Source organism: Gnatocerus cornutus, chromosome 3 (genome assembly GCF_029298725.1).
Source record: "Gnatocerus cornutus isolate USDA-ARS CGAHR chromosome 3, icGnaCorn1.1, whole genome shotgun sequence".
NCBI lineage: Eukaryota > Metazoa > Arthropoda > Insecta > Coleoptera > Tenebrionidae > Gnatocerus > Gnatocerus cornutus.
In genome coordinates, this window is record NC_142235.1 from 14,141,308 (window position 1) to 14,168,040 (window position 26,733).

At 32.3% G+C, this 26,733-nt stretch overlaps 1 protein-coding gene across 4 annotated transcripts; it reads left to right on the plus strand.

Moving 5' to 3' along the window:
- Positions 1–793: 793 nt before the first annotated feature.
- inaE (inactivation no afterpotential E) lies at positions 794–26,713 on the plus strand. 4 transcript variants are annotated; one of them, XM_088031738.1, is made up of 11 exons: positions 794–1,038; positions 7,051–7,321; positions 13,931–14,142; positions 14,190–14,475; positions 14,524–15,163; positions 17,069–17,512; positions 17,560–17,786; positions 17,842–17,865; positions 17,996–18,179; positions 22,047–22,865; positions 26,007–26,713. In XM_088031738.1, the coding sequence occupies exons 2-11, from the start codon at positions 7,227–7,229 to the stop codon at positions 26,496–26,498; spliced, it is 3,423 nt and encodes a 1,140-aa protein (XP_087887864.1). In that variant the 5' UTR covers positions 794–1,038; positions 7,051–7,226; the 3' UTR covers positions 26,499–26,713. The 4 variants fall into 4 exon arrangements, with proteins under 4 accessions (XP_087887864.1, XP_087887866.1, XP_087887865.1 ...); XM_088031740.1 differs by having other exon boundaries at positions 17,996–18,128; XM_088031739.1 differs by lacking the exon at positions 17,842–17,865.
- The last annotated feature ends 20 nt before the right edge of the window (positions 26,714–26,733 follow it).

A 26,733-nucleotide genomic window follows, 5' to 3' on the forward strand; every position in this document is an offset into this window, starting at 1 on the left:
GTAGCAAAACCTTCAAATTTTACCGTTTTAGGATTAAAACTAACCAAGTTACGGAATAGCAAATTAGGCAGAATTTTAAAAATTTCGATTTTTTTAATTTCAAAATTGAAGATTTTCATCCTAAAAAAACAAAAATTAGAGTATTTTAAAATTGAACTCAGGAAGTTTCTAAATTGATAAGATATTATTGGAAACAATCTAAAAGCTCAGAGTCTGAATGTATTTTTTAATTATATTATTTTTTTAATTGTTTCGTTTCATTCATTGATTTTTGTCCTTATTATGATCTTCATATTACGCTTCTATTTATACTTTATGATTACAAAACCGCCATATATGGAAAGTACAAGCGTAAAAGATGACTCAACACAGTGGCATAATATTAATATGCAATGAATCGATTTTATCAATTTTTCGAAGCGTGACCTCAAAAACCGACAGAAAAACAAAAAAAACCGTACGTCGCTGCTAGCTTCCACCACTTTTACTTTTGCCTCGCCAGCACCGATAAAGCGCAAGATGACTCAACACCGGATAAAACCAAAATAAATTTTCTAGAGCATGTCCACTAAAATAATAACAATCACAGAGAAAAAAAATCGACATCTATAGATTTCTCCACTTCACTGGAATATCTGGGCCAAACAAGAGCATCGAGGGTGGTGGTGGCGCCTGCGTCGACGCCGTCCTCCCCTGTGAAAATACCGACGCTGACATTTTCCCTCTTTGTTATTCACAATCGTTTCGACGATCTCAGCTCGATTTCAAACCTTCTTTCTTCGTCTAACACATTACTTGATGATTCAGACTTGCGAGCATTCGCGGTCGTTGCTTTGCTGACACGGACGTCTTTCTTAGTTGGAGAAATGTTGTGGTGCAGTGACGACGGCCGAAATGGTAACTTAATTGATGAGAGAAGACTTTCGATGAATTCAAGTGGTGGTGACTTGTGAAAACTGTTATGAAAAGTTTTACTTTGGTGGGGTGGTAATTGGGGGTGAGGGTGCGATTGGAACACGACGGATTTTCACTTTTCAGGTAAATATGAGGGTTTTGGGGTACCGGGGTGGTCTTGGAAAATGTTGCAACGCTAATAATGGAATTTGGGTTCTGGTTTGGTGCGTGTCCTCGACAGTTATCGTGGGTTTTAATGATAATTTTACGATAATGTAAAAATGACAACGGATTATATTGGTTTGGACTAGTTTTTTTTTTATGGTAAAAACGGTCAGACGTTGAAAAAGTGTGATTGAATCGGTTTTTGGAATTAAAGGGTATGTCGGAGATACACCCACATTGGGTATACAAGAGATAGTCTCAACCGAAGAATAAAATGAGAAATCGATAATAAATTTGAAGTATTGAGACTGGGAATATCTGAGAATGTAAGATTTTTCAGTAATCTGAACAGATGAGTTTAAAAGAATCTAGAAAGAATGAAAAAAAAACTGAACAATATACGGAGAATCAAGAAAGTCCTAGAAGATTTAGTGATTTTAAACAGGATCTTAAGAAAATCTAAAGAGAATTTGAAGAATTTAAATTTTAAGGAAAATCTGGAAGCTCTAAAAAGAAATCAAAACAAGAATCAAAAGTTTCAAGGAAAGTCCGATAAGAGTCTAAAAAGAAACTATAGATAATCTTGAAAATAAAGTTAAAATTGAAATAGAATTTAAGGAAAATTTAAAGAGAAGAAGAAAATATAATAAAAATTAACCAAAAGAGAATCTAATGATGCTAGGGCGAATCTAGAAAATTTAAAAGAATTTGTGAATGTTTTAGTGTAAAATGTGTGAAAATGATTAAAAAAGATCCAAACGAATATATAAAAATCTAAGAAAATGGAAAAAATGTAGAGAATTCATTGGTTAAAAAAGATTTAGAAAATCCAAAAGCAATCCACTTATTACGTGTATAAAATTACAAAGTTTTAAAACAAAACACGCAGATTTTAGAAAATTATTAGTTAGTTATAGGGGAACCGAAAAATTTCAAAATTTCGCACTAAAATCTGTAGCTTTGGTTCTGTTGGCGCTATAGCGATAAAATTTGAGAAAGTTGCGACATTTAACTAATCTATTATTTGTCTGAAATTACAAAATTTTAGTGTGAAAGACACAGATCTTAGAAGACGTTATAAGAAGAATTCAAAATTTTCAAAATTCCACATTAAAATCTGTATCTTTGGTTTTTTTAGCGCTAGATGAAATTCTGGACGGTTGCTATTTTTAGCTTATTTATTAAATGTAAGAAATTGCTAAATTCTAGAGCAAAAGACGCAGATTTTTGGAAAATTTAGTTATAGGAGGAATCCAAAATTTTCAAAATTTAACACTAAAATCTGTATCTTTGGTTCTGTTGGCCACACAGCGATGATATTTAGGGAAGTTGGTATTTTTAGCTTATTTATTAACTCGAAATTACAAAATTTTACACAGAATATCGCAGATTTAAAAAAAAAAAAATTTGGGACGAATCCAAAAATGTCAAATTTCTGTATTAAAATTTGTATTTTTGGTTCTGTTGGAGCCACAACGATAAAATTTGAGGTTGCTACTTTTAACTCATTTATCAACTGCATGAAATGCACAGATTTAAAAAAAAATTGTTAAAGGAGAAACCCAAAAAAATCAAAATTCCACACTAAACTCTGTATCTTTGGTTCCGTTGGCCCCACAACGATGAACTTTGGGAAGATTGATACCTTTAACTACTTTATTAACTCTCTAAAATTACAAAACTTTAGTGCAAAATTTACATATTTTGAAAAATTTATTCATAGGAGAAGCTCAAAAATTTTGAAATTCCACGATAAAATTTGTATCTTTGGTTCTGTTGGCGGTACAGCGATGAAATTTTTGGAGCTTGTTACTTTCAACTTATTTCTTAACTGTACGCACAACTCTAGAGCCAAAGACGCAGATTTTAGAAATTTTTGTTTTAAAACGAATTCCAAAAGTTTCAAAATTTTAGATTAAAATTCGTACCTTTGGTTCTGTTGGCGATATAACGATAAAATTTAGAGAAGTTGCTACTTTTTACTCTTTTATTAAGTGTAAAAAATTATAAAATTCTAGTGCAAAAGACACAGATTTAAAAAAATTTTGTTGTAGGAGGCACAAAAAATTTCGAAATTGTGTGGTGGGCGCTATTGCGAGGAAATTTGGGGAAATTGTCCCTTTTAACTCATTTATAAACTGTACCAATTTACATAATTCTAGAGCAAAAGACGCAGATTCTGGAAATTTTTATTTCGAAGACAAACACAAAAGTTTAAAATTTTTTCTTTCGGTAGCGCCACAACGATGAAATTTGGAAGGGTTTTTACTTTTATCCCATTTATTAGCTCTACTTAATTACAAAATTCTAGAGCAAAAGACGCAGATTTTAGAAACTGTTATTTTTAGAAACGAACACAAAATTTCAAAATTATACATTATAATCTGTATCTTTGGTTCAGTTAGAGCTACAAGGACGATATTTGGGAAATTGCTACTTTGAACTAATTTTTTAACTGTACGAATTAATAATAATCTAGAGCAAATGCCCCAGATTTCGAAAATTTTATTTTTTGGACTAAAAATACAACATTCGGCGCCATAAAAATGAATAAACAAACTATAAAGTCTCATAAAATTTATTACAGGCACTGACTCGTCGAAATTTACGCCATTTAATTTTTCCTGGACTGCATTTTTCGCCCACTATCAACACACAACACGTCTTATTTTGCAAATTAAGCTCAAGAATACATAAATATTGATTTTGGCAGCGATCCAAAGCAGTTAATTTCCATCCAGTTCCCTTTTCAACGGAGGCATTATTACAACTTTTGTTCTTATTACCATTTTTATAAACAATCACGAAGAAATAACTTGGCACGAAAACAATACAAACTCTAATTTTTCAGTAAACGCCTCGGTAAACGCAGTCCATTAACTCGTTCTCTGGCAGGCGGCCAAAACTGATTGATTTGGAGTGGGAAGAGCACAAAACTTTAATTCAGCTCGTAATTTAACAGTGTCAATTTAGCACAACAAAAGTTTCTTTATGTGAGCGGAGGACTGGCAATTCTCCACGAAGGCCAAGGTGTGATAAAAGAGTTATTTTTATTTGAAGTTGAATGAGGCACAAAGTTAATTTTAGGCCTCTTGGATTGTAAAGCACACATGGACCACTGTAATACTAATTCTGATTTGATAGATTTATTGGCCAAAAAGCTTTATACAAATCTTCCACTGCGGCATTTAACGGAGATTTAACTCACAGTTGCTCTAAAGCAAAAAACGCAAATTTTAGAAAATTTTAACCCAAAATTTCAAAATTCTACATTAAAATCAGTAGCTTTGGTTTTCTTGGTGCTACAGTAATGAAATTTGGGCAGGATGATACTTGTAACTAATTTATCAACTGTACTAAATTATAAAGATCTAAAGTAAAAGATGCAGAGTTTAGAAAATTTTCTTTTCAGCAGAAACCCAAAAATCTCAAAAGTCTACATTAAAATTTGTATCTTTGCTTCTGTTGGCGCCACGACGATGAAATTTGAGGAGGTTGCTACTTTTAGTTAATTTAATAACTGTGCAAAATTACGAAATCTACACCAAACGACGCAGATTTTAGAAAATTTTAATTTTAAGACGAATCCAAAGATGTCAAAATGCTAAATTAAAATTTGTATTTTTGGTCCTGTTAGTGCTACAGGGATGACATTGGGGGTGGTTTTTATTTTTATGTCATTTATTAACTGTACCAAATTACAAAATTGTAGAACAAAACACACAAATTTTAAAAATTTTTAGTTTTAGAACAAACCCAAAATGTTCTACATTAAAACCAGTATCTTTGGTTTTCATGGTGCTACAGCGATAAAATTTGGTCAGAATGCTACTTTTAATTAATTTATCAACTGTACACAATTACAAAATTTTAGAGCAAAAGACGCAGATTTTAGAAAATTTTATTTTTAGCTTAAAATCAAAAGTTTGTAAATTCCACATTAAAAATTGTATCTTTGGTGCTGTTGGCGCTACAGCGATGAAATTGGAGGAGACTGCTCTTTTAGCTAATTTAATAGCTGTGCGAAATTACAAAATTCTACAGAATTTTTTTATTTTAGATCAAATCCAAAAATTTCAAAATGCTAAATTAAAATTTGAATTTTTGGTTGTGTTTGTGCTACAGCGATGAAATTTGGGGTGCTTTCTACTTTTATCCCATTCATTAAATGTTTCGATTTACAAAGTTATAGAACAAAAGAAACAAATTTTAGAAATTTTTATTTTTAGGACACACCTAAAATTTTAAAATTTCTATTAAAATTTGTATCTTTGGTTCTCATGGTGCTACAAGATGAAATTTCGGGAGGTTTCTACTTTTAACTCACTCATTAATTGTACGAAATTACAAAAATCTAAAACACAAGACGTAGATTTTAGAAAATTTTATTTTTAAGTTAAACTCAAAAATCTCAAAATTCCATATTAAAATCTGCATCTTTGGTTCTGTTGGCGCCACGGCGATAAAATTTGGGAAGGTTGCTACTTTTAGCTAATTTAATAACTGAGCGAAATTACAAAATTCTAAACCAAAAGACGCAGATTTTAGAAAATTTTAATTCTAGATCGAATTCAAAAATGTCGAAATGCTAAATTAAAATTTGTACTTTTGGTTCTGTTGGTGCTAGAGGAATGAAATTTGGGCTTTCTTCTTTTTTTCCATTCATTAATTGTAGCGAATTAAAAAACTATAGAACAAAAGACACCAATTTTAGAAATTTTTAATTTTAGGACAAATCCAAAATTTTAAAGTTACACATTAAAATATGTATCTTTGGTTCTCCTAGTGCTACAGAAATGAAATTTGGGGAGGTTGCTACCTTTAACTCACTTACTAATTGTACAAAATTACAAAATTCTAGAGCAAAACACGCAGATATTAGAAAAAATTATTTTTAGCTGGACTCCATAAATGTCCAAATTTTACATTAAAATCTGTATCTTTGGTTTTGTTAACGCCACAGCAATGAAATTTTGGGAGGTTGTTAATTTTAACTAATTTAATAACTGAGCAAGATAACAAAATTTTACACTAAACGATGCAGATATTAGAACATTTGAATTTTAGGACGAATCCAAAAATGTCAAAATTCTAAATCAAAATTTGTATTTTTGGTTTTGTTGGTGCTACAGCGATGAAATTTGGAAACGTCGCAACTTTTGATTCACTTATTAATTGTACGAAATTACAAAATTCTAAAACAAAAGACGCAGATTTTAGAAAATTTTATTTTTAGGACGAATTCAAAAATTTCAAAACTTTTTATTAAAATTTGTATCTTTGGTTCTGTTAAGGCTACAGCGATGAAATTTCGGCAAAGTTTTGCTTTTGTTAGTAGTATTATGGCTGATCGGCAAAAGCACTGCGGCTTTTGCAAGAGAGCCGAAAAATTCAACTTACACTAGCTCCAATGTAAATAACCATTTTTACAGTTTCTGAACTGTTTTACGTAAATTAGAGAAAACTAACTTTTATCTAACGATTTGGAGGAGTAATTGCTCCATTCTGCTAATGACCAGACACGAAAAACAGTTTAGTTCGTAATTAGGACCGCTTATCTTGCAATTATGGATAAATAATTGTCTGTTTTGGTGGTGTCGAAACCAAACAAATTTATTCTGATGTTAAAATTTCGTACATTTTTCACTCAGCACCACATTTTCTTTTTATATTTCCACGTGCTCCGCTCAATAAAAACGGTAATTCCTTCCAAAAATATCCACCAACTTGTTTAGCCCACTAACATTTTAAACTATGTCAAAACCATGTCATAATCATTATAAATTTAAATTTGAAAGTCCATCCACAATTAAATATTTCTTTGAATTTGTGATGATTCAATTCCCTCCACGAACTCAAATAATTCCTACATTTGTATTTATCAACTGATAACGTCACCAATGCGGAATATTAGCACATTATCGCGTTATCATTATCAATGTTTTGGTGGAAACCTAGACACTAATTATTCCTATTCTCATTTCATTCTAGATTGGACCAAGTACAAGGCTACAAATTGCAAGGATATTTTAAGTATTTCCACATTGAATGAAATGGAAGTGTTAATTCTTCATTCGAGTGTTAATAAGTCTGGACAACAAACGTAACCCAGCCTAATGGAAATGTGTAGTGATGGTGACGAAATAAAAAAATTGTGAAGTGATAATATGCCAGGACTTGTGGCTTTTCGAAGGAGATGGAGTGTTGGATCGGACGATTTGGTAGTTCCTGGAGCTTTTCTCTTCACCGTCCACCTAATCTGGTGAGTAGCCGGAGGGTCAAGAGGATGGAAGATTATTTTGAGATTGAGATGAATCGCGCGGATATTTTTACTTTTAGTGCGGGTGGGATTTCTTAGCTCATCTTCTACAAATTGATCTGTCTGGCGAGTTCGCTCGGTTTGTAGCTGCACGGATTCGATTCCTTTCGAATTGATGCAATGGCTTAAAATAGAGTTTTTTTTACTTGTGTGAATATTTGGATAATTTCTTTTACTGTAATGAATAAGCTGAAATTGAACAAAAAAAGTAGAATTATTTTATAAGATTCGAGCTTAATATTGGAATTTTCTTCATATTCTTAGTTTTCAACTTTAAAAAAATTACCTTTTTCTTAATTCTGTAGGGTTTTGGGTTTAAATAGATTAAATTTATAAGAACATTTTATAAAATTCGCGTTTTTGAGCGAAATTAGAGCTTTTAAATTAGAATAATTTTTATTGTCAGTTATCATCGCTGCAGCTTCTTAAAATATTCGCATTTTTCTTAATTCCATGGATATTTGGACGATATTTCGTTACTGTGTTTAAAAAGTGTAAATCTATAAGAAAACAACATTTTATAAAATTCGAACCTTCAACCGAAATTAGGACTTAAATTGGAAGATTTTTTATTGTTAGTTTTTGTCGCCGCAGCATCTTAAATAATTCATATTTTTCTTAATTCTATGGATATTTAGACAAAATTTTGTTTATGTGTTTAGAATGTTTAAATCTACAAGAAAAAACTGCAATTTTGTAAAATTCAAGCTATCGAGCAAAATTAGAGGTTTTAAATTGGAAAAGTTTTCATTGTCTCAGTTTTCGTCGATGCAGTATTTTAAAAAATTCGTACTTTTCTAAATTCAGTAGATAATTGAACGAAATCATGTTTCTGTGTTAAGAAGGTACAAATCTACAAACAAAAATAGTGCCATTTTGTAAAATTTGAGCTTTCGGCCAAAATTAGAGTTTTAAAACTGGAAAACTTTGCATTTCTCAGTTTTCATCGCTGCAGCATCTTAAAAAATTCGTATTTTTTTTAATCCTGTGGATATTTGGACGAAATTTTGGATTTGTGTTAAGAAAGTTCAAATATACAAGTAAACAACAATATTTCATAAAATTCGAGCTTTTGGGGGAAATTAGAACTTTTAAAATAGAAAACTTTTCATTGTTTTACTTTTTATCGCTGGAGCATCTTAAAAAAATGTATTTTTCTTATTTTTATGGATATTTGAACGAAATCTTGTTTCTATGTTAAGAAAGTGAACATCTACGAGAAAATAAGGCCATTTTGTAAAACTCGAGTTTTTGGCCGAAATTGGAAAACTTTGCATGGTTTCATTTTTCGTCGATGCTGGATGTTAAAAAAATCATATTTTTCTTAATTCTGTGGATATTTGAAGAATATCTTGTTTCTGTCCTTGTAAAGTTCAAATCTACACGAAAATATGAACTTGTTCTAAAATTAAAGCTTTTGGAAAAAATTGAAGCTGTTAAATGGAAAAACTTTTCGTTGGCTCAGTTTTTATGGCTCTTTATCTTAAAAAATTTGTATTTTTCATAATTCTGTAGAAATTTGGACGAAATTTTGTTTTTGTGTTTAAAAGGTACATCTCTACAAGAAAATAGCAACATTTTAGAAAATTCGAGTGCTCAGTCAAAATTAGAGCTTTTAAATTAAAATACTTTTTATTGTCTTAGTTTTCATCGTTGGAGTTGCTAAAGAAACTCTTATTTTCCTAATTCTGAGGATATTTGAACGATATCTTGTTTCTGTTTACGTAATGTTCAAAATTATGTACTTTTTGTAAAATTTGAGCTTTTGGAAAAAATTAAAGCTGTTAAACCGAAAAACTTTTCGTTGTCTCAGTTTTTATGGCTGCAGCATCTTAAAAAAATAGAATTTTCTTTAATTCTGTAGACATTTGGTTAGACGAAATTTTGTTTCTGTGTTTGGAAGGTACAAATCTACAAGAAAATATTAACATTTCATAAAATTCAAGCTTTTGGGCGAAATAAACGCTTTCAAAATGGAAGACTTGTCATTGTCTCAGTTTTCGTCGCTGCAGTATTTTTAAAAATTCGTAGTTATATATGTTAGATTCTGTGAATATTTGGACTATTTCTCGTTTCTGTGTTTAAAAGCGTCAAATATAGAAGAAAAATATTATAAAATTCGAGCTTTCAAACGAGATTTGGGTGTTTAAATTGGAAGATTTTTCATTAATTGGTAGTTTTCGTGGGTGCAGTATTATAACAACTTCGTAGTTTTTTTAAATTCAGTGGATATTTAGGTAAATGAAATCATGTTTCTGTGTTTGGAAGGTTCTAATTTTCAAAAAAATAGTGCTATTTTGTAAAATATGAGCTCTCCTCTAAAATTAGAATTTTAAAATTGGAAGACTTTTTATTGTCTCAGTTTTTGTCGCTGCAGCATCATAAAAAATTGCATTTTCTTAATGCTGTAGCTATTTAGACTATTTTTTGTTTTTGTGTTTAGAAGATTTACAAGAAGTAGTTAATATGATCAGCTTTCTGCAGAAATTAAGGCTTTTAAATTGGAAAACTTTTTATTGTTTTAGTTTTTGTCGCTGCATCTTAAAAAAATCGTGTTTTTCTTAATTCTGGGGATATTTGGCCGAAATCTTGTTTCTGTGTTTAAAATGTACAAATCTATAAGAAAATAACACCACTTTATAAAATTCGAGCTTTTGGGCGAATTTAACGCTTTTAAATTCGAAAATTTTACATCGACTTTACATTGTCTCGGTTATCATCGCTGCAGCATCTTAAAAAATTTGTACTTTTCTTAATTTTGTGCTTATTTGGACTATTTCTCGTTTCTGTACAAATCTTCAAGAAAATAGCATTATAAAATTCGGGGCGTTAAGCGAAATTAGAGCATTTAAATTAGAAGACTTAAAGATTTCGTATAATTATGTTCTCTTCCAACCTACTTTTTCTAATCTAATTTCATTCTAATTTTAATATCGGTTAAAAAAAATGTAATTTGACAAGTGCCACTTTAATTAGAATTTTCCTCTCCAGAGAATTTCCCCCACGATAACTGTGAGCTTAATTAATTAGCTCTAATTCGCGAAATTAATTTTCAAAACACTCTTATCTCCAGACATCTTATGTAAATATCAACAGAAGCTTTAATGAAATTTGCGTTTATGTTGAGAACAAAGAATCTGTTCTCATTTAAAATAGGCTAAACGGTATCGAACGAAGTAGTTCATTGAATAAAGGTCAAAGGTCTCATGGCTACTCTAGGATGCGAAACCGGCGCCCTTTGTTCTAATGCCAAAAGTCATGTCCCAATTCTTCACGACTCCCAGTGGATCCGACACAAACGCAAGTCTGCGATAACCCTCGGTAACATGACTCACACTTGAGCGTTAAGATTTATCATCCCGTTTTCCCCTCTTTAAACGCGTCAGAAAGTCATTGCAAATATTTGCTTCCGTGGAAAAGGCTCTTATCTTATCAGTTATGTCAGCCGCACAGGTTTTTTGTTTGTGAATGAAGAATTTTCATTGAACAAAGTCGAGTAACGTGGCTGGGCCCGGACCAACTCAAAATCGATATTCAACCCGGAATCTACTTCGCTGGTTTTATCACTTCGTTGTCAAGCTTATTACGTAAGTGATTAGGGGGAAATGGATTTTTAAATGTGGATATGAATTAATGAAAAATCAATACACTTGTCGAATGTAAGGGATGCTTTGAATGGGATCTCTGTAGCAATGAAGCGGGAGAAGTTGATGGAAGGTTCAATTTGGAGCTTCTAAAATTACACGAGGGAGGGTGAGGGAAGGATGAGAGAAGTGGAATTTTAGGTCGAAGAGCCGGAAGACAAGTCGTGGAAAGCAAAGGCGGTTTTGTGCCCACCAAACAGTGCAAATTGAATAGTTTTCTTGAAGAAAAATGTGATTTTAAAAGGCCGCCGGTATGATCAAAAATCTTCGAATTATTTCCTTTTTTTATTGATATTGTAATGGAGGAAAGATTGTCCAAATATATATAGAATTAATTAAAATACTGATTTTTTAAGCAGCGATAAAAACTGATGTGAGACAATAAAATGTCTTACAATGTTAAAAGTTCAGTCGAAAGCTCAAATTTTATAAAATAACACTTTTTGTATATTTGTACTTTTTAAACACAGAAACATGATTTCGGTCAAATATCCACTGAATTTAGAAAAATACGAATTTTTTAAAATACTGCAGCGACGAAAACTGAGACAATGAAAAGTTTTCCAATTTAAAACCTCTAATTTTGCTCGAAAGCTTGAATTTTACAAAATTGCATTATTTTTTTGTAGATTTTAACATTCTAAACATATAAACAAAATTTCATCTAAATATCCATAGAATTAAGAAAAATACGAATTTTTTAAGATGCTGCAGCGACGATAACTGAGACAATAAATATTTTAAAAGCTCTAATTTCGACTGAAAGCTCGAATTTTATAAAAAGTTGTTGTTTTCTTATACATTTGCATTTTTTAAACACAGAAACAAAATATCGTCCAAGTATCCACAGAATTAAGAAAACGATTTTTTTAAGATTCTGCAGCAATTAAAAGTGAGGCAATCAAAAGTCTTCGAATTTAAAAGCTTAAATTTTATAAAATTATGTTGTTTTTTTGTAGATTTGTACTTTCTAAACACAAAAACTAAATTTTGTCTAAATATTCACAGAATAAAGGAAAAACGAAATTTCTAAGATTCCGCCGCGATGAAAATTGGGACAACGAAAAGCCTTTTATTTAAATGTTTTTGTTTCGGCTGAAAACCCAAATTTTATAAAATATTGTTCTTTACTTGTAGATTTATATTTGTTAAAGACAAAAACGAAGTTTCGTCAAAATATCTGCAAAATTACGAAAAATATGATTTTTTTAAGATGCTGCAGCGATGAAAACTGATTGTGAGACAATAAAATGTTCCAATTTAAAAGCACTAATTTAGATCGAATGCTCGAATTTTATAAAATTATGCTGTTTTCTTGTAGATTTGTACATTTAAAACACAGAAACAAGATTTCGTCCAAATATCCAAAACGTTAAGAAAAATACGAATTTTTTAAGATGCTGCAGCGATGAAAACTGAGACAATGAAAAGTCTTCCAATTTTAAAACACTAATTTTGGCCGAAAGCTTAAATTTTACAAAATGACTTTATTTGTTTGTAGATTTGTATCTTCTTAACACAGAAACATGATTTCGTCCAATTATCAACTGAATTTAGAAAAATACGAATTTTTTAAAATAGACAATGAAAAGTTTTACAATTTAAAACCTCTAATTTTGCTCGAAAACTTGAATTTTACAAAATTGCATTGTTTTCTTGTAGATTTAAACATTCTAAACACAAAAACAAAATTTCGTCTAAATATCCATAGAATTAAGAAAAATATGATTTTTTTAGATGCTGCGGCAATTATTAAAAGTGGGGCAATCAAAAGTCTTCTCATTTAAAAGTTCTAATAACGTTGTTTTCTTGTAGATTTATACTTTATAAACACATAAATCTGATTTCGTCCAAATATCCAGAGAATTTAGAAAAATACGATTTTTTTTAGATTATTTTAAATGCTCTAATTTTGCTTGAAAGCTCAAATTTTATAAAATGTTTCAATGTTCTTGTAGAATTGTACCTTTTAAACACAGAAACAAAAATAAGTTTAAATGTCCACAGAATTAAGAAAAATATGAATTTTTTAAGATGCTGCAGCGACGAAAAGTGAGACAATAAAAAGTCTTTCAATTTTAAAGCTCTAATTTCGCCCGAAAGCTCAAATTTTATAGGATGTTGTTAGTTTCTTATAGATTTGTACTTTCTAAACACAGAATCGAAATATCGTTCAAATATCCAAAGAATTAAGAAAAATACGATTTTTTTAAGATGCTGCAGCAATGAAGTCTTTCAATTTAAAAGCTCCAATTTCGACTGAAAGCTTGAATTTTTTAAAATGTTATTTTTTTTAGATTTGGATTTTTGAAACACATAAACGTGATATTGTTCAAATATCTAGACAATTAGAAAAATACGATTTCTTTAAGAGGATGCAGAGTTGAAATCTAAATCAATGAAAAGTATTTCAATTTAAAAGGTTTAATTTCAGCTGAAAGCTCGAATTTTTTAAAATGTTTCTATTTTCTTGTAGATGCATCCTTTTTAAACACAAAAACGAGGTATTGTCTAAATATCCACAGAATTAAGAAAATTTAGAATTTTTTTAAATCATTGACTGATATAATAAAAATCTTCCAATTTAATTAAAAAACTCTAACTTCAGTCAAAATATTGAATTTTATAAAATATTGCGTTCTTCTTATAGATTTGAATCTTTCAAAGACGCTGAAACAAAATATTGTCCAAAAATTTCAGAATTAAGAAAAAATAATTCTAAATAGATGATATCGAAAAATGAAACCTGAAAATAAATGAGCACGAGTTTACGTTTGCGAAGTCTAAATTTTGACATTTGCGACCTTCAGCACCTAAAATCTACAAAATTAATTGAAATAAAAGTGAAACCTAATCTCTTGAAATCTAAGCACGTAGTGGAATGATTCTAAACTTTTGTTTTTTTTAGGACCATCATCCTAACCGTTCTTCTTGGCTTCGCCACCTTCGAAAACCTAGACAAGTGCGAATTACAACTTCTAGGCTTAGTCGTGGGCTACCTAGTCATCTTAGGCTTATCCATGGGTATCGAATTAGCAATCTGCATCATCGCCATGAGAGGAAGTATCCTAGACACCACCCCTAGATCTTCCATGCAATACCTTCTCTACTTCAGACTCGGTAAGTTCTCACTTCTTCACTTCTCATTTAACACTTGTTTCTTCCAGTGGTCATGTTTATAGAAGCTGGTTGGTTATCAGTGGGTAACGTGTGGTTCTACCACAACTACTTCACCTGCAAGACCGTGAACTCGATGAACCCTAAAGAAACCGTCTTAGGAATGGTCGTCTGCAACTGGTGCATTTTGCTATCAGTGTTGGTGACAGTGTGGTGTACGTATGACGCGGCTGGCCGCTCGTGGGTTAAAATGAAGCGATACCAGAGGTCCATGAGAGAGTCAGAATCGAAATTCCAGTACAAACGGTCGGGGAGTACTCGAAACTGGCGACAACGGTACGAAATCCACAAATCTCTTCAATTTACCTTTTTTTTTTCTTCTAGAAAAGTCCTCCGGGCTTACCAAGACAGTTGGCAGCAACGCTGCCGCTTCCTCTTCTGTTGCTCATCAGCTTCCGACCGCAACCGCAACTCCTTCGCTGACATAGCTCGCCTCCTCTCCGATTTCTTTCGCGATTTGGACGTCGTCCCTTCCGACGTCATCGCCGGATTGGTACTCCTTCGCAAATTCCAGAAGATCGAACGAAAAGCCATCGTTGACCAGCGCAAAAACGACACTTATGAGTTCCTTTCGGGCGTAGCTGTAACTCCAAGAACCCAGTTCTTGTCGCTACACGAAGGCGCTGACTTGGAGCTCTTCCAAACCGTCATCCACTACGCCCATTTCGCGGTGAGAGCATACGGGTGGCCCATATACGTCATGACGTCCTCCATGGGGCTGTGTCGACTCTGCACTAATTTGCAGTGTTGTTGTCTTTGCCGGAAGAGCGATTCGGCGGAAGTGGTGGATGATAACTGTTGTCGGTGCAACTATGCCGCTCTTCAGAAGCTGACAAGCATTGGGGATATTGAGATTATCTACGCCACGTACCACGTTGATGTTGGGCAGACGCCGTTCTTTGTGGCCTTGGATTACGACAGGAAGAAGGTGGTCATCAGCGTCAGGGGGACTTTGAGCATGAAAGTAAGTCGACGCCACAACTGCTCTTTACTGCTTTGTATGTTTCCTTTTACGCTTCTTTCTCTTCTTTCTCTACTTCTTTTTTTTCTTTTTTTTCTTCTTTTTCAATTTCTTATTCTTTTTTCACTGTGCTCTTTGCTTTTTCTTTTTTTACCTCCACACCCTTCTCATTCTTCATTTTCTTTTTTCGCATATTTATCTTCTTTCTCTACTTCTACTATCTCTTCTTCTTCTTTATCTTTGTTTTCCTTCTTATCTTTGTCTTTCTCTTTACCTTCGTCTTCCCCTTCTTATTTCTCTTTTTCTTCACCTTCTTCTTCCTCTTCTTCCTCGCCTTCGTCCACTTAGCGTTTTGCTTCTTATTTTTTTTCTCTTCCATATTTTTTTCTTTTTTTATTATCTTCCTTCTCGTCTTTCTATTCTTCCTTTTCTTCTTCCCCTTCCTCTTTTTTTCCTTTTTTTCTCTTTCTTGTTCTTATTCCACACCCTTCTTTTTCTTCTTTTTCTTCTTTCTCGTATTCCTATTCTTTTACTACTTCTTCGACTTTCTCTTCTTCTTTTTTATCTGTTTCTTCTTCTTCTACTTCACCTTTTCTCATTTCTTTTTTTCTTCCTCTTTCTTCACATAGCGTATTGCTTTTTCTTTTTTTTCCACATTCTTTTTTTTCTCTCTCGTTTTTTCTTCTTTTCCTACTTCTTCTACTTCCCCTTTTTTGTCCTTTTGCTTTTCCTCTTCTTCTACTGCTTTTTTTCCACGCTCTTCTTCTTCCTCTTCTTTCTCTATTTCTATTTTTTCTTCACTTAGCCTTTTACTTCTTCTTTGTCTTTTTCTCCACACCCTTCTCGTTCTTATTTTTCGTCTTCCTCGTATTTCTCTTCTTTCTCTAGTTCTTCTACATTATCTTCTTCCTTTTTATTTTTGTCTTTCTCTTTTTATTCCTCTTCTTCTTTACTTTCCTTTTATTCTTCTTTTTCTTTTTTCTCTACTTCACGTTTTATTTCTTCTTTTTTTCTCCTCCACATTCTTTTGCTTCTTCTTTTTTTTCTCGTTTTTCTCTTGTTTCCCTACTTCTTCTGCTTCCCGTTTTTCCTCTTATTGCCCTTTTTCCTTTTATCTTTTTCTTCCTCCACTTAGCCTTTCGCTTCTTCTTATTTCTTTAACACACCCTTCTTTTTTTTTACTCTCTTTCGTTTCTACTTTCCCTATTTTCTTTTCTTTGTCTTCTTCCTTTCCTTTTTTTTCTTTTTTTTTTCTTTTTCTTCTTCTTCTTGCTCATCTTTTTTCTTCTTTCCCTTCCTATTCTCTATTTCTTATTCTTCCTTGACTTAACCTTTTGCTTCTTCTTTTTCTGTTCTTCCACACCTTTTTCTTTCTGTTTTCTCTCGTATTTCTATTTTTCTACTTTTTTTACTTCCTTATCTCCCTCTTTATCTATGTACTCCTATTCTTATTCTTCTTTTTCTACACCATTCTTTTATTCTTCTTCTTCTTCTTTCTCCACATACATTTTTTTTCTTTTTTATTTTCTTCTCTCTGTTTTTTTTCTTTCCTTACATTTTCTACTTTTCTCTCTCCTTTTCTTCTTCTTCTTCTACTTCCTATATTTCTTATTCTTTCTCCACTTAGTCCTTTGTTTTATTTCTTTTCCTTTACACTCTTATCCTTCTTCTTTTTCTTTTCTGTCGTATTTTTTTTACTCTACTTTTTTTACTTTTTCTTCTTCTTCTTTATTTTTGCCTTCCTCTTCTTATTCCTCTTCTTTTTCACTTTCCTCCTATTCTTCTTTTTCCTGTTTTTCATCCACTTAGGGTTTTGCTTCTTTTTTTCTTCTCTATATTTTTTTCTTTTTTCTTCCTCTACTTTTTATAATTCCTTGTCTTCATGTTCTTACCTTTTTGGTCTTCTAGGACATCTTGACGGACCTCAACGCTGAAGGCGAGACTCTTCCTCTAGACCCCCCGCGAGAAGACTGGCTGGGCCACAAAGGGATGGTGCAGGCGGCCCAGTACATCCTCGAGAAACTCCAAGAAGAACAGCTCATTGAACGCGCTCTCCAGCATTGTCCAGAACGAGGAACCACCGACTTCCAGATCGTCATCGTGGGGCATTCTCTAGGTGCCGGTACCGCCAGCATCCTCGGAATCCTGTTGCGCCAATACTACTCCTCCTTAAAGTGTTATTGCTACTCGCCTCCCGGAGGCCTCCTCAGTATGCCGGCGGTGGAGTACACCAAAGCGTTCACAGTCTCGGTGGTGGTGGGCAAGGACGTGGTGCCGAGGATTGGGCTCCACCAAATGGAGGCTCTGCGTGCGGATCTGATCAACGCGATTAAGCGCAGTGTGGATCCTAAGGTAGTTCAGTTGATCCGGTCCCCCAGGTCTAACAATGTTGGTTTTAGTGGAAAACCATCACCTGCAGTATTATTTGCTGCGGCTGCTCCCAGCCCACGTCCGCCGTGGAGTTGTCCACCGGGGAAAGCGACGTGACGGAATACATGCGGTCTCGTCGCCACGCCCGTGATGGTATTCACCCCTCCGACAGCTCGATAGCTCTGACTTCCCACCAACCCCTCTATCCCCCAGGTCAGATAATCCACGTGGTGCGCCACCATCCAACACGTGGCGAGTAAGTATCTCGACTTTCGTAAGTGAAACTAATCCTACACCATTCCTCATTTCAGACAAAAGTATGAAAAGAGATGGAGGTAATAAAATTGTGACTGTTGCATGTACCCCCTTGCACCACGTGATTTTTATACTTTTGTAGTAGTTTGAGTTTGTGTGTCCATTGTTCTTGTGATTGTCTATTATTGTTATGTCTCTTGTGTTGTACAGGCAAGCGCTGTCGAAACGGGAGCCGGTCTATCAAGCTCTGTGGGCTCACAACACTGATTTCGATGAAGTTTTGATATCGCCGGTGATGATACAAGATCATATGCCTGATAAAGTGTTAGATGCCCTCAACAAGGTACGGTCGCATCGTGAGCATCAGACCGATATCTACATGTTAAGTGACCAGGTAGATTAGCTAGCATGGAAAGCATTTGGAAAAAACGTGGTACACAACGCACTGGTAGAGTTTGGTGTTGACACATAGAGTCAGCTCCGCACTAAGCTGTGATTAGAGCTAGAGTCTTTAAGACGTTACTTGGAATATTTATTTTCACTCATTTTTGTACATATTTATGATTTTGTATGTTTTACTTTTGTAAATATATTTTTTTTGTGTTTTATATTTTTTTATTTGTGAATTTATCGCACTTTAGGCAGAGGAAGAAAGATGGAATTCTTTCTATGGTTGTATGTAGAAAATCAGACGTTAGTGGAGCAACATTTTTATTTCCGTTTCAAAAAGTTCTATTTTCGTTAATTCTATGAAGTTTTCGAAAATTTCAAGTTTTTGTGTTCAGTTAAAAATAGTCGCAATACATGAAATCAAAACTCATAACGACAATTTTATCTTTAATTATTATTTAAAATTAATAAATTGTTTAAAAGTTTAGTCGCTTCATCCCTTTTCTGACAAAAACACTTTCATTGTAGCGTGCCGACACTTTATCGCATTTTACTTTCGAACTAAAAGTCAGATCAAAAAATATCAAGAGATCAAAAAGATTTCTCATGAAATTCTGCGTAACAGGATGTATAAAACGTGTTTCAAGTCCAAACAAAATTTGAGCAATGGTTCAAAGTTGGGTTGGACTTCGAAGTGGATAAAAAATTCTACACTTTTTCGAAAATTTGTATTTTTGTTAATTCTGCGGATATTTCTAAATTATTTTGTGTACTTGGGCAGATGTGATTTATTAGAAAATTGCTCCAGTGTATGAAATGTGGGCTCCTGACAATTAGAAAATTGATAAGAAATTAGAAGACATGGAGTGATTTAATACAACAAATTCAAAAATTTGTCTTTTTGTTAATTTTGTAATTATTTCTAAAATGTTTTGTTTGTGTTAATATAGATGTACTCTAATATAAAATTGCCGCAGTTCATAAAATGTGGACTCATAACGACATTTATAAATTTTATAAAAAATCTCAACTCGTGGACCCACATTTTTACATTTTCAAAAATTTTTAATTTTTATTAATTCAGTGTTTATTTTGAAATTGTCTCGTTTCTGTGATTAGACAGACGTAATATTATAAAATAGCTGCAAATAGCGACATTTACAATTTTTTATAAAAAAGACGAGATTTGGATCACCCAAGTTTAATACAGAAGTTCCAAAAATTTATATTTTTGTTATTTCTATGAATATTTAAAAAATGTTAGGTTTATATGGTTAGACAGATGTAATCTATTAAAAAATGGCTACAGTTCATACAATGCGGGCTCATAGCAATATTCACAAATTTTGTAATTAATTGGAAAAACTAAAGCATCCAAATTTTTTAGGCCATTTTCAAAAATTTTTATTTTTGTCAATTCTATAGATATTTCAAAAATAGTTAGTTTCTATGTTTAGACATACATGTTCTATAAGAAAATGCTTACTGTTTATAAAATGTGGGCATATTGCAACATTTACAAATATTCTAAGAAATAAGACGACAATTTATTAGGTCATTTAAAAAAAAATATTTTTGTTAATTCTGTGGACATTTCGAAAATGTCTGGTTTATATGTTCAGACAGATATAATCTATTAGAAAATAGCTGCAATTCCTGAAATGTGGGCTCATAGCTACATTTACAAATTTTATAAAAAATTGAAAGCCTTTGATCACCCAATTTTTTAGACCATTTTCAAAAATTTGTTTTTTTGTAAATTCTGTAGATCTTTTGACAAAATTTTGCTTCCATGTTTAGACAGACGTGTTTCATAAGAAAATGGCTGCTGCTTATGAAATGTGGGCTTATAGCGACATTTCCAAATTTTCTAAAAACTTAGACAACTTGAAGCATCCAATTTTATTACATTTTCTAAAATTTGTATTTTTGTTAATTCTGTAGATATTTCGAAAATATTTTGTTTATACGTTTAGACATACACGTTCTATAAGAAAATGGCTGCACTTTATAAAATGCGGGCTGATAGCGACATTTCGGATTTTCTAAGATATTAAAGGACTTGAAACACCCAAATTTATTACGTCACTTTCAAAAATTTGTATTTTTGTTAATTCTGTGGATATTTCAAAAATGTCACGTTTATATGGTTAGACAGATGTAATCTATTAGAAAATGGCTACAGTTTATACAATGCGGACTCATAGCAATTTTTACAATTTTTAAAAAAATAGAACATCTGGAGTATCCAAATTTATTACATCATTTTGAAAAATTTGTATTTTTGTTAATTTTGTAGATATGTACTTTGAAGATGTCTTGTTTAGGCAGACGTAATCTATTAGAAAATAGCTGCATTTCATAAAATGTGGGCTCATAGCGACATTGACAAATTTTATAAGAAATTGGAAGATTTGGAATTTTAAACCATTTTCAAAAATTTTTATTTTTGTTAATTCAGTAGATATTTCAAAAATATCTCGTTTAGACAGACGTGTTCTATACGAAAATGACTGGTGTTGATGAAATGTGTGCTTATGACATTTAGACATTTTGTAAGAAACTAGAAGATCTGATGCACTTAAATTTATTACGTCATTTTAAAAAATTCGTACTTTTGTTAATTCTATAGCTATTTCAAAAATTTCATATTTCTGCAGTTGTAGTTGCTGCAGTTTATGAAATATGAACCCATAGCGACATTTAGAAATTTCAAAAAAATGACAGGATCTAGATCACCCAAATTTAATAAGTACATAATTTTCAAAAATTTAGAATTTCGTTATTTCTGTGAAATTTTTTGTTTCTATATTTAGACAGACGTGTTCTATAAGCAAATAGCTGCAGTCTTTGAAATGTGGACTTATAGCGACATATTCAATTTTAAAACGAAATTAGGAGTATTAAAAATTCTCTCATCAATTTAAAAAATTTCTATTTTTGTTAAATCTGCAGATATTTCGGAAATATCTCGATTCTATGTTTAGACCGACATGTCCTATAAGAAAATGACTGCAATTTATAAAATGTGGACTTATAGCGACATCTACAAATTTCATAAGAAATTAGAAGTAGTCACTTAAATTTTTTGCTTTGTTTAAAAAAAATCGTATTTTTGTTAATTCTGTAGATATTTCGTAAATATCTTGTTTCTATGTTAGACCGACATGTTTTATAAGAAAATGGCTGCAGTTTTTGAAATGTGGGTTGATAGCAACATTTACAAATTTAAAAAGAAATTAAAAGATGCATTGCACCGAAATTTATTACAATTTCATTTTTTTTAACTAGATTTTTTCGTATTTAATTACCTTTTGAACTTCCTGATTCAGTAGGATAAGATAAGATAAATTTTGCTCTTCTTCCGTCGTTCTTCCTCCCCCTCTTCACTCTTCGTCGCTTTGAACAAGCTTCCTTGCGTGCATTTTGCATCCCAAACACATGAAAATCTAATGTTAGTTGCAAAGAAATGGCGCAAGTCTGATAGGCCGTGTGTATGTATGGGCAGGTGGAACGTGGTGTTCTAAGCAGAGGGCGCCACCAACATAGTTCACCAGGGTCGCCTCATGACCATAAACCTCCCCCACCAGATACAAGGTACTGACATTGTTTTCATCACTATCCCTTTTACTTATTCGTTGTAAGACTTTTCTACAACTTAGTTTTGTTGTAAATTCCTCAAGGGGGCTCATGGGGGGTCATAGCAGCGAAAGACGAAAGAGTGGATCTCTTGCAACTGCATTGTTAGAGTCTGAGAAAATGTTCAGTGTAACTGGATGTAGATGGCGCGCACGTCTCTGCATGTTACCGATGTTGGATGTTGCATGTTTGTCTTTGAAACCGAAGCCTCCAATGACTGGAGCCTTTCTAGGTTGTAACGACATTGGGGCCTAGGAAGCCTCAGAGATCAGGGTCTAACAACAACCCTCAAAAAGGTTGGGAAGAAGATGGACTCCTGTCAGGATGCAGCCCGACACCTCCTCATCGACTTTACCTGGAGACGAGTTTCACGTCTCTGCAGAGTCCTTCAGGAGCTCCAAGTAACGCGTCGTCAATCACCAACGGGTACTACTCCTCCAGGAGTCAACCTTCTCCTATTTTTCCCATCACCAAGAGCTTGAGTCTTACTCTAAAGCGCCACACTCCAAGTCCCGGACTCAAGCTCGACCTCATCCACGACGACTGGTTTGGTCTTGCTCCTCTTGCAAGCCCTGAAAGCTTGTCCGAAGTCTCAAGTATCAGCTCAAGAACTTCAGTTCTTGTAACGCAGACCACGATCTGCGAGATTAACACTCCGAAAATCATGAGGCGCACCCCGAAGATCATCGGAAGTTTAAGCACCTGCGCGGACGACATCCGCAACGTTAGGAACTTCCAAATGGCGAAGATCTTCACGCGCCAGGATAACGGAAGTCCTGCGACGAACTCCAGCAGCAACTTGAGCTACGAATCTGCTTCTTCGAGCAAGAACTGTGATATTGAGACGAAATGTTGTAGTGGCTCTTCAGATCGGATTCTCAGTGGAGAAAGTGATGAGTTTCAGTCAGCTGAAGACATTCTGGACAATGTTTTGGCCAGCGCCGGTTGTAAGGACTTTTTTAACAGTGGTTCCTTCTTGGAAACGCATTTCGACCTTTTGGATGACATTCCTAAAGCGACACAGAGTGTCCAGTCTCCGTCCGCATCTCAGGTATTTGAATTATTTAAATAAATTCATTGGATAGGCAGTATTTATAGACCAAGGTCGGAAAGTGCACATTATATTATCGACGAGGTTCAGGATGTCGGGTTTCAGATCCGGTCGAAAAATTACACAACAGGAACTGATACGGAGGGGACCGAAATTTTTGCAAAAATTCTTTCAAGTTCGTCCACTTTTCTAATTGTCTACTTGAGAGTAAAAATGAAAGGCACTCTCATTATCACAATTTATTATAATTGAATCGTAAATTGTCTGTTATTAATAGCTAAGCACATGACTAGTTACATTAAAATAGCAGACAAGTCAACTAAGTGGAAAGAGAATGATGAATGGAAAGTTGAAAAAAAAACGGCAAAATACGAGTATTTTTTATTTTTTTTATTATGAATAAAAAACTATACAAAAAAACGGTGATGAAGAATTAGGGAGGTTTGATTATTTTTTATTCAATATTTTCCATTTTTTTGGCTTTTTCCGTTTTGAAGTTTTTCGAATTCTTTGGTACATTTCTTCAAGTTGATTTGATTTTCTCCTCGCATTTTCAAAATTTTTAGATTTCTTCCAATTATGTGGGTTTATTTTTTATTTCTGTATTTAGATTCCTTCAATCTTTTCAATTTTAAGTTTTTTTTGTCTTCTTTCAGCTTTTTCATTGTTATGAGGTCAAATTAATTACGAGATTAAAAGAAAATAATTGAATTTTTTGATTTGTTCTGAAAACAAAAATTTCTAAAAATTTGTTTGTTCAAAATAATTTTTTTTAAGATTCTTTTTGCTCAAAAATTCTGGATTTTAGCACAGTTAATAAAGAGGTCGGAGGCAGCAAAAGCTGAAAATTTTACTATTTTAAAGTTAAACTGCCAAAATTATGGGCATTAAGACAAAATGATGGAAATTTTTTTCTTCTGAAAATATATACTTTTAAATCATGTTTATAAACAATTAGAAAGTAGTAAAACCTCCAAATTTTACTGTTTTATGTTTTACTCTTTTATGCTGCCAAAGTTACAAAATTTAACTAAAAAATTTGCACTTTTTTGGTTTTTTCTGTAAATGAAAATTTCTAAAAAATCATTTTTTTAGTCTAATTTGTTTTACTTTGGCACTCTTGATAAAAAAATTGAATGGTAAAAGAAGTAAAAGCTACAAATTTTACTATTAAAAAAATAATAAATTTCAAAATATTAGATTTAATTGAAAAAAAAAATATTTTTGGGAAAATTTTTATTTTTGATTCCAAAATTATCACAGTTGATAAACTTTTTTTTTTCTTTTTAAAAGTAGTAAATCCTCACAATTGTATTGTTTTAAGGTTACGGAATTCTATTACAAATTTTGGTTTTGGTTCGTTCCAAAAATAAACTTTTCAAAAGTTGTATTTTTTATTTTAAAGTTTTGAAATTCAGCACAATTGATAAACAAGTCGAAGATAATAAACTTACAAATTTTACTGTTTTAGAATTATGATTAAAACTGCCAAAGTTACGAAATTTAATTACAATTAATTACAATTGTAAATTTTTGATTTTCTCTCAAAATATATTTTTTTAAATTCTGATTTTTGTCTAAAAATTTGGAATTTGGCACAATTAATAAGCAAACTCAAAATAGTAACACCTAAAAAAATTCTGTTTTATGATTAAAATTGCCAAAGTTAAGGAATTTGAAAACAAATTTTGTAAATTTTTGATTCGCTTTTAAAATACAAATGTTTAAAAACTATGTTTTGCTTTTTAAAAGTTTTTGAATTTGTTGATAAGCACCTTGAAGTAATACCTTCAAATTTCTTTGTTTTTGGATTTAAATTTACTTTTTATTTGGATTTAAGTTACGGAATTTAACGACAAATTTTGTAAATTTTTTGTTCGCTTCCAAAACACATTTTTTTAAATATTTTGTATTTTGTTCTAAAATTTTTGAATTTGGTACAGACAATTGATAAGAAAGGTGAAAATAATAACACCTCCAAATTTCACTGATTTATGATTTAAATTTCGAATGTTACGCAACTTAACAAATTTTGTAAATTTTTGATTTACCCGAAAATATATATTTTTTTTAAATTTGTTTCTTATTCTAAAAATTTGAAATTTAGGACATTTGTATGTAAGCTGAAAATAGAAACACCTGCAAATTTCACGGTTTTATAATTAAAACTGTCAAAGTTACGCAATTTATTTAAAAAAAATTGAATTTGTTCCCAAAATATTTAAAATTTTATAAAAAAAAACTTGTTTTAAAAATTTGGAATTTGGCACATTTAATAAGAAAAATGAAAGTAGTAACACCTCCAAATTTCGCTGTTTTATGACTAAAACTGCCAAAGATACAGAATTTAATAATAAAATTTTGCAAATTTTGGATTCGCTCCCAAAATACAATTTTTTTAAAACTTTATTTCTTGCTCTAAAAATTTGGAATTTGGCACAGTTGATAAGCAAGAGTGAAAATAGTACCTCTCCAAAGTTTACTGTGGTATGCTCGAAATTGTCAAAGCTATCAAATTAATATAAAATTTTGTAAATTTTTAATTCGCTTCCAAAATACAGTTTTTTAAACACCTCCAAATTTCAAAATTTTTTATTATAAAATTTTGGTATTTATCATAGTCAATAAACTTATGAAAAGTACTATATCCTCAAAAATTTACTGCTTTATAATTCAAACTACCAAAATCACGGAAAGAAATAACAAATTTTGGAGATTTTTGTTCACATAGTAAAAATTTTGGAATTTGGCATTGATAAACAAGTCGAAAATAATAAGACCTTTAAATTTTTCTATTTTATGATGTAAATTATCAAAGTTACAGAATTTAATAGAAAATCATGGAAATTTTTGGTTCGTTCTGAAAAAAAATTTTTTTTAAACTTTTTTAAAATTTTTTTTATTTTGCCGAAATTTAGAAATTTAGTACAAGCAAAAGCAAGTCGAAAAAAGAAGAACCTCCAATTTTTACTCTTAGGATTAAGACTGTCAAACCTAGGTAACAGGCAGAAATTTCTATGAATTTTTTTTTGCTTCAGAATTTGGGAATTTAGTTGATAAACAAGTCGAAAGCAGTCAAACCTCCAAGTTTTCTCTGTCAAATTTCCGTGAAAATAAAAATAAAAATTTTCCCATTTTCAGGACATGGATCCTGACATAATATCCAACTTCGCCATCGACCTCAACCTCGACGAAGAGCACCGCTCCCTCCAATTCATCAACCGAAATAACGACACATCAAAGCCCAACAGTGTCGACTCTGGCAGCGTCTGTCGAACACCGTCCGACACAAAGAACGTCACTTTCAACCCCCAAGTGATCAATATCGACACCAGTCTAATCTCCACCGATTACAGTCCAACCCGTAAACATTGGCACATCTTCAAAGGGCGAAAACACAAAAGTTTGGACACACCACCTCGTCCAATCCGCGTTACCTCCGACGCGCCGGCACCAAAGACCATCTTGTGCTTGAAAAGACGCAACAGTGAAGAAGAATGTTTTTCTAGAAATGAGTCTTTACCTTTGTTGAGCGGTCTTAATGTTGAGAGGACGTCACCTAATTTCGTGAGACGGAAAAAGTACGTTTATCCGGTCGATTTGACGATGCATAAAGGGGAAAGTAGTGTGTAGTGCCTCTTCTTTTCGTTCGTTTGTGGCTTAGTGGCTGTTACCTCGACCAACAAGTTGTTCCAGTTTTCTCATGGAAGCGACGCCTAAGAGTTCGGTGTTTTATGCCCGTGGAATAGTAGGGTCCAAGAACGTACCTACAGTAGATTATATACCATGTCAAATCTGTATTTAATAGTCATTATTATTAAAAGCAACATGACAAGTCGTTTCTCAAACTTTTTTTATTATTACCAAT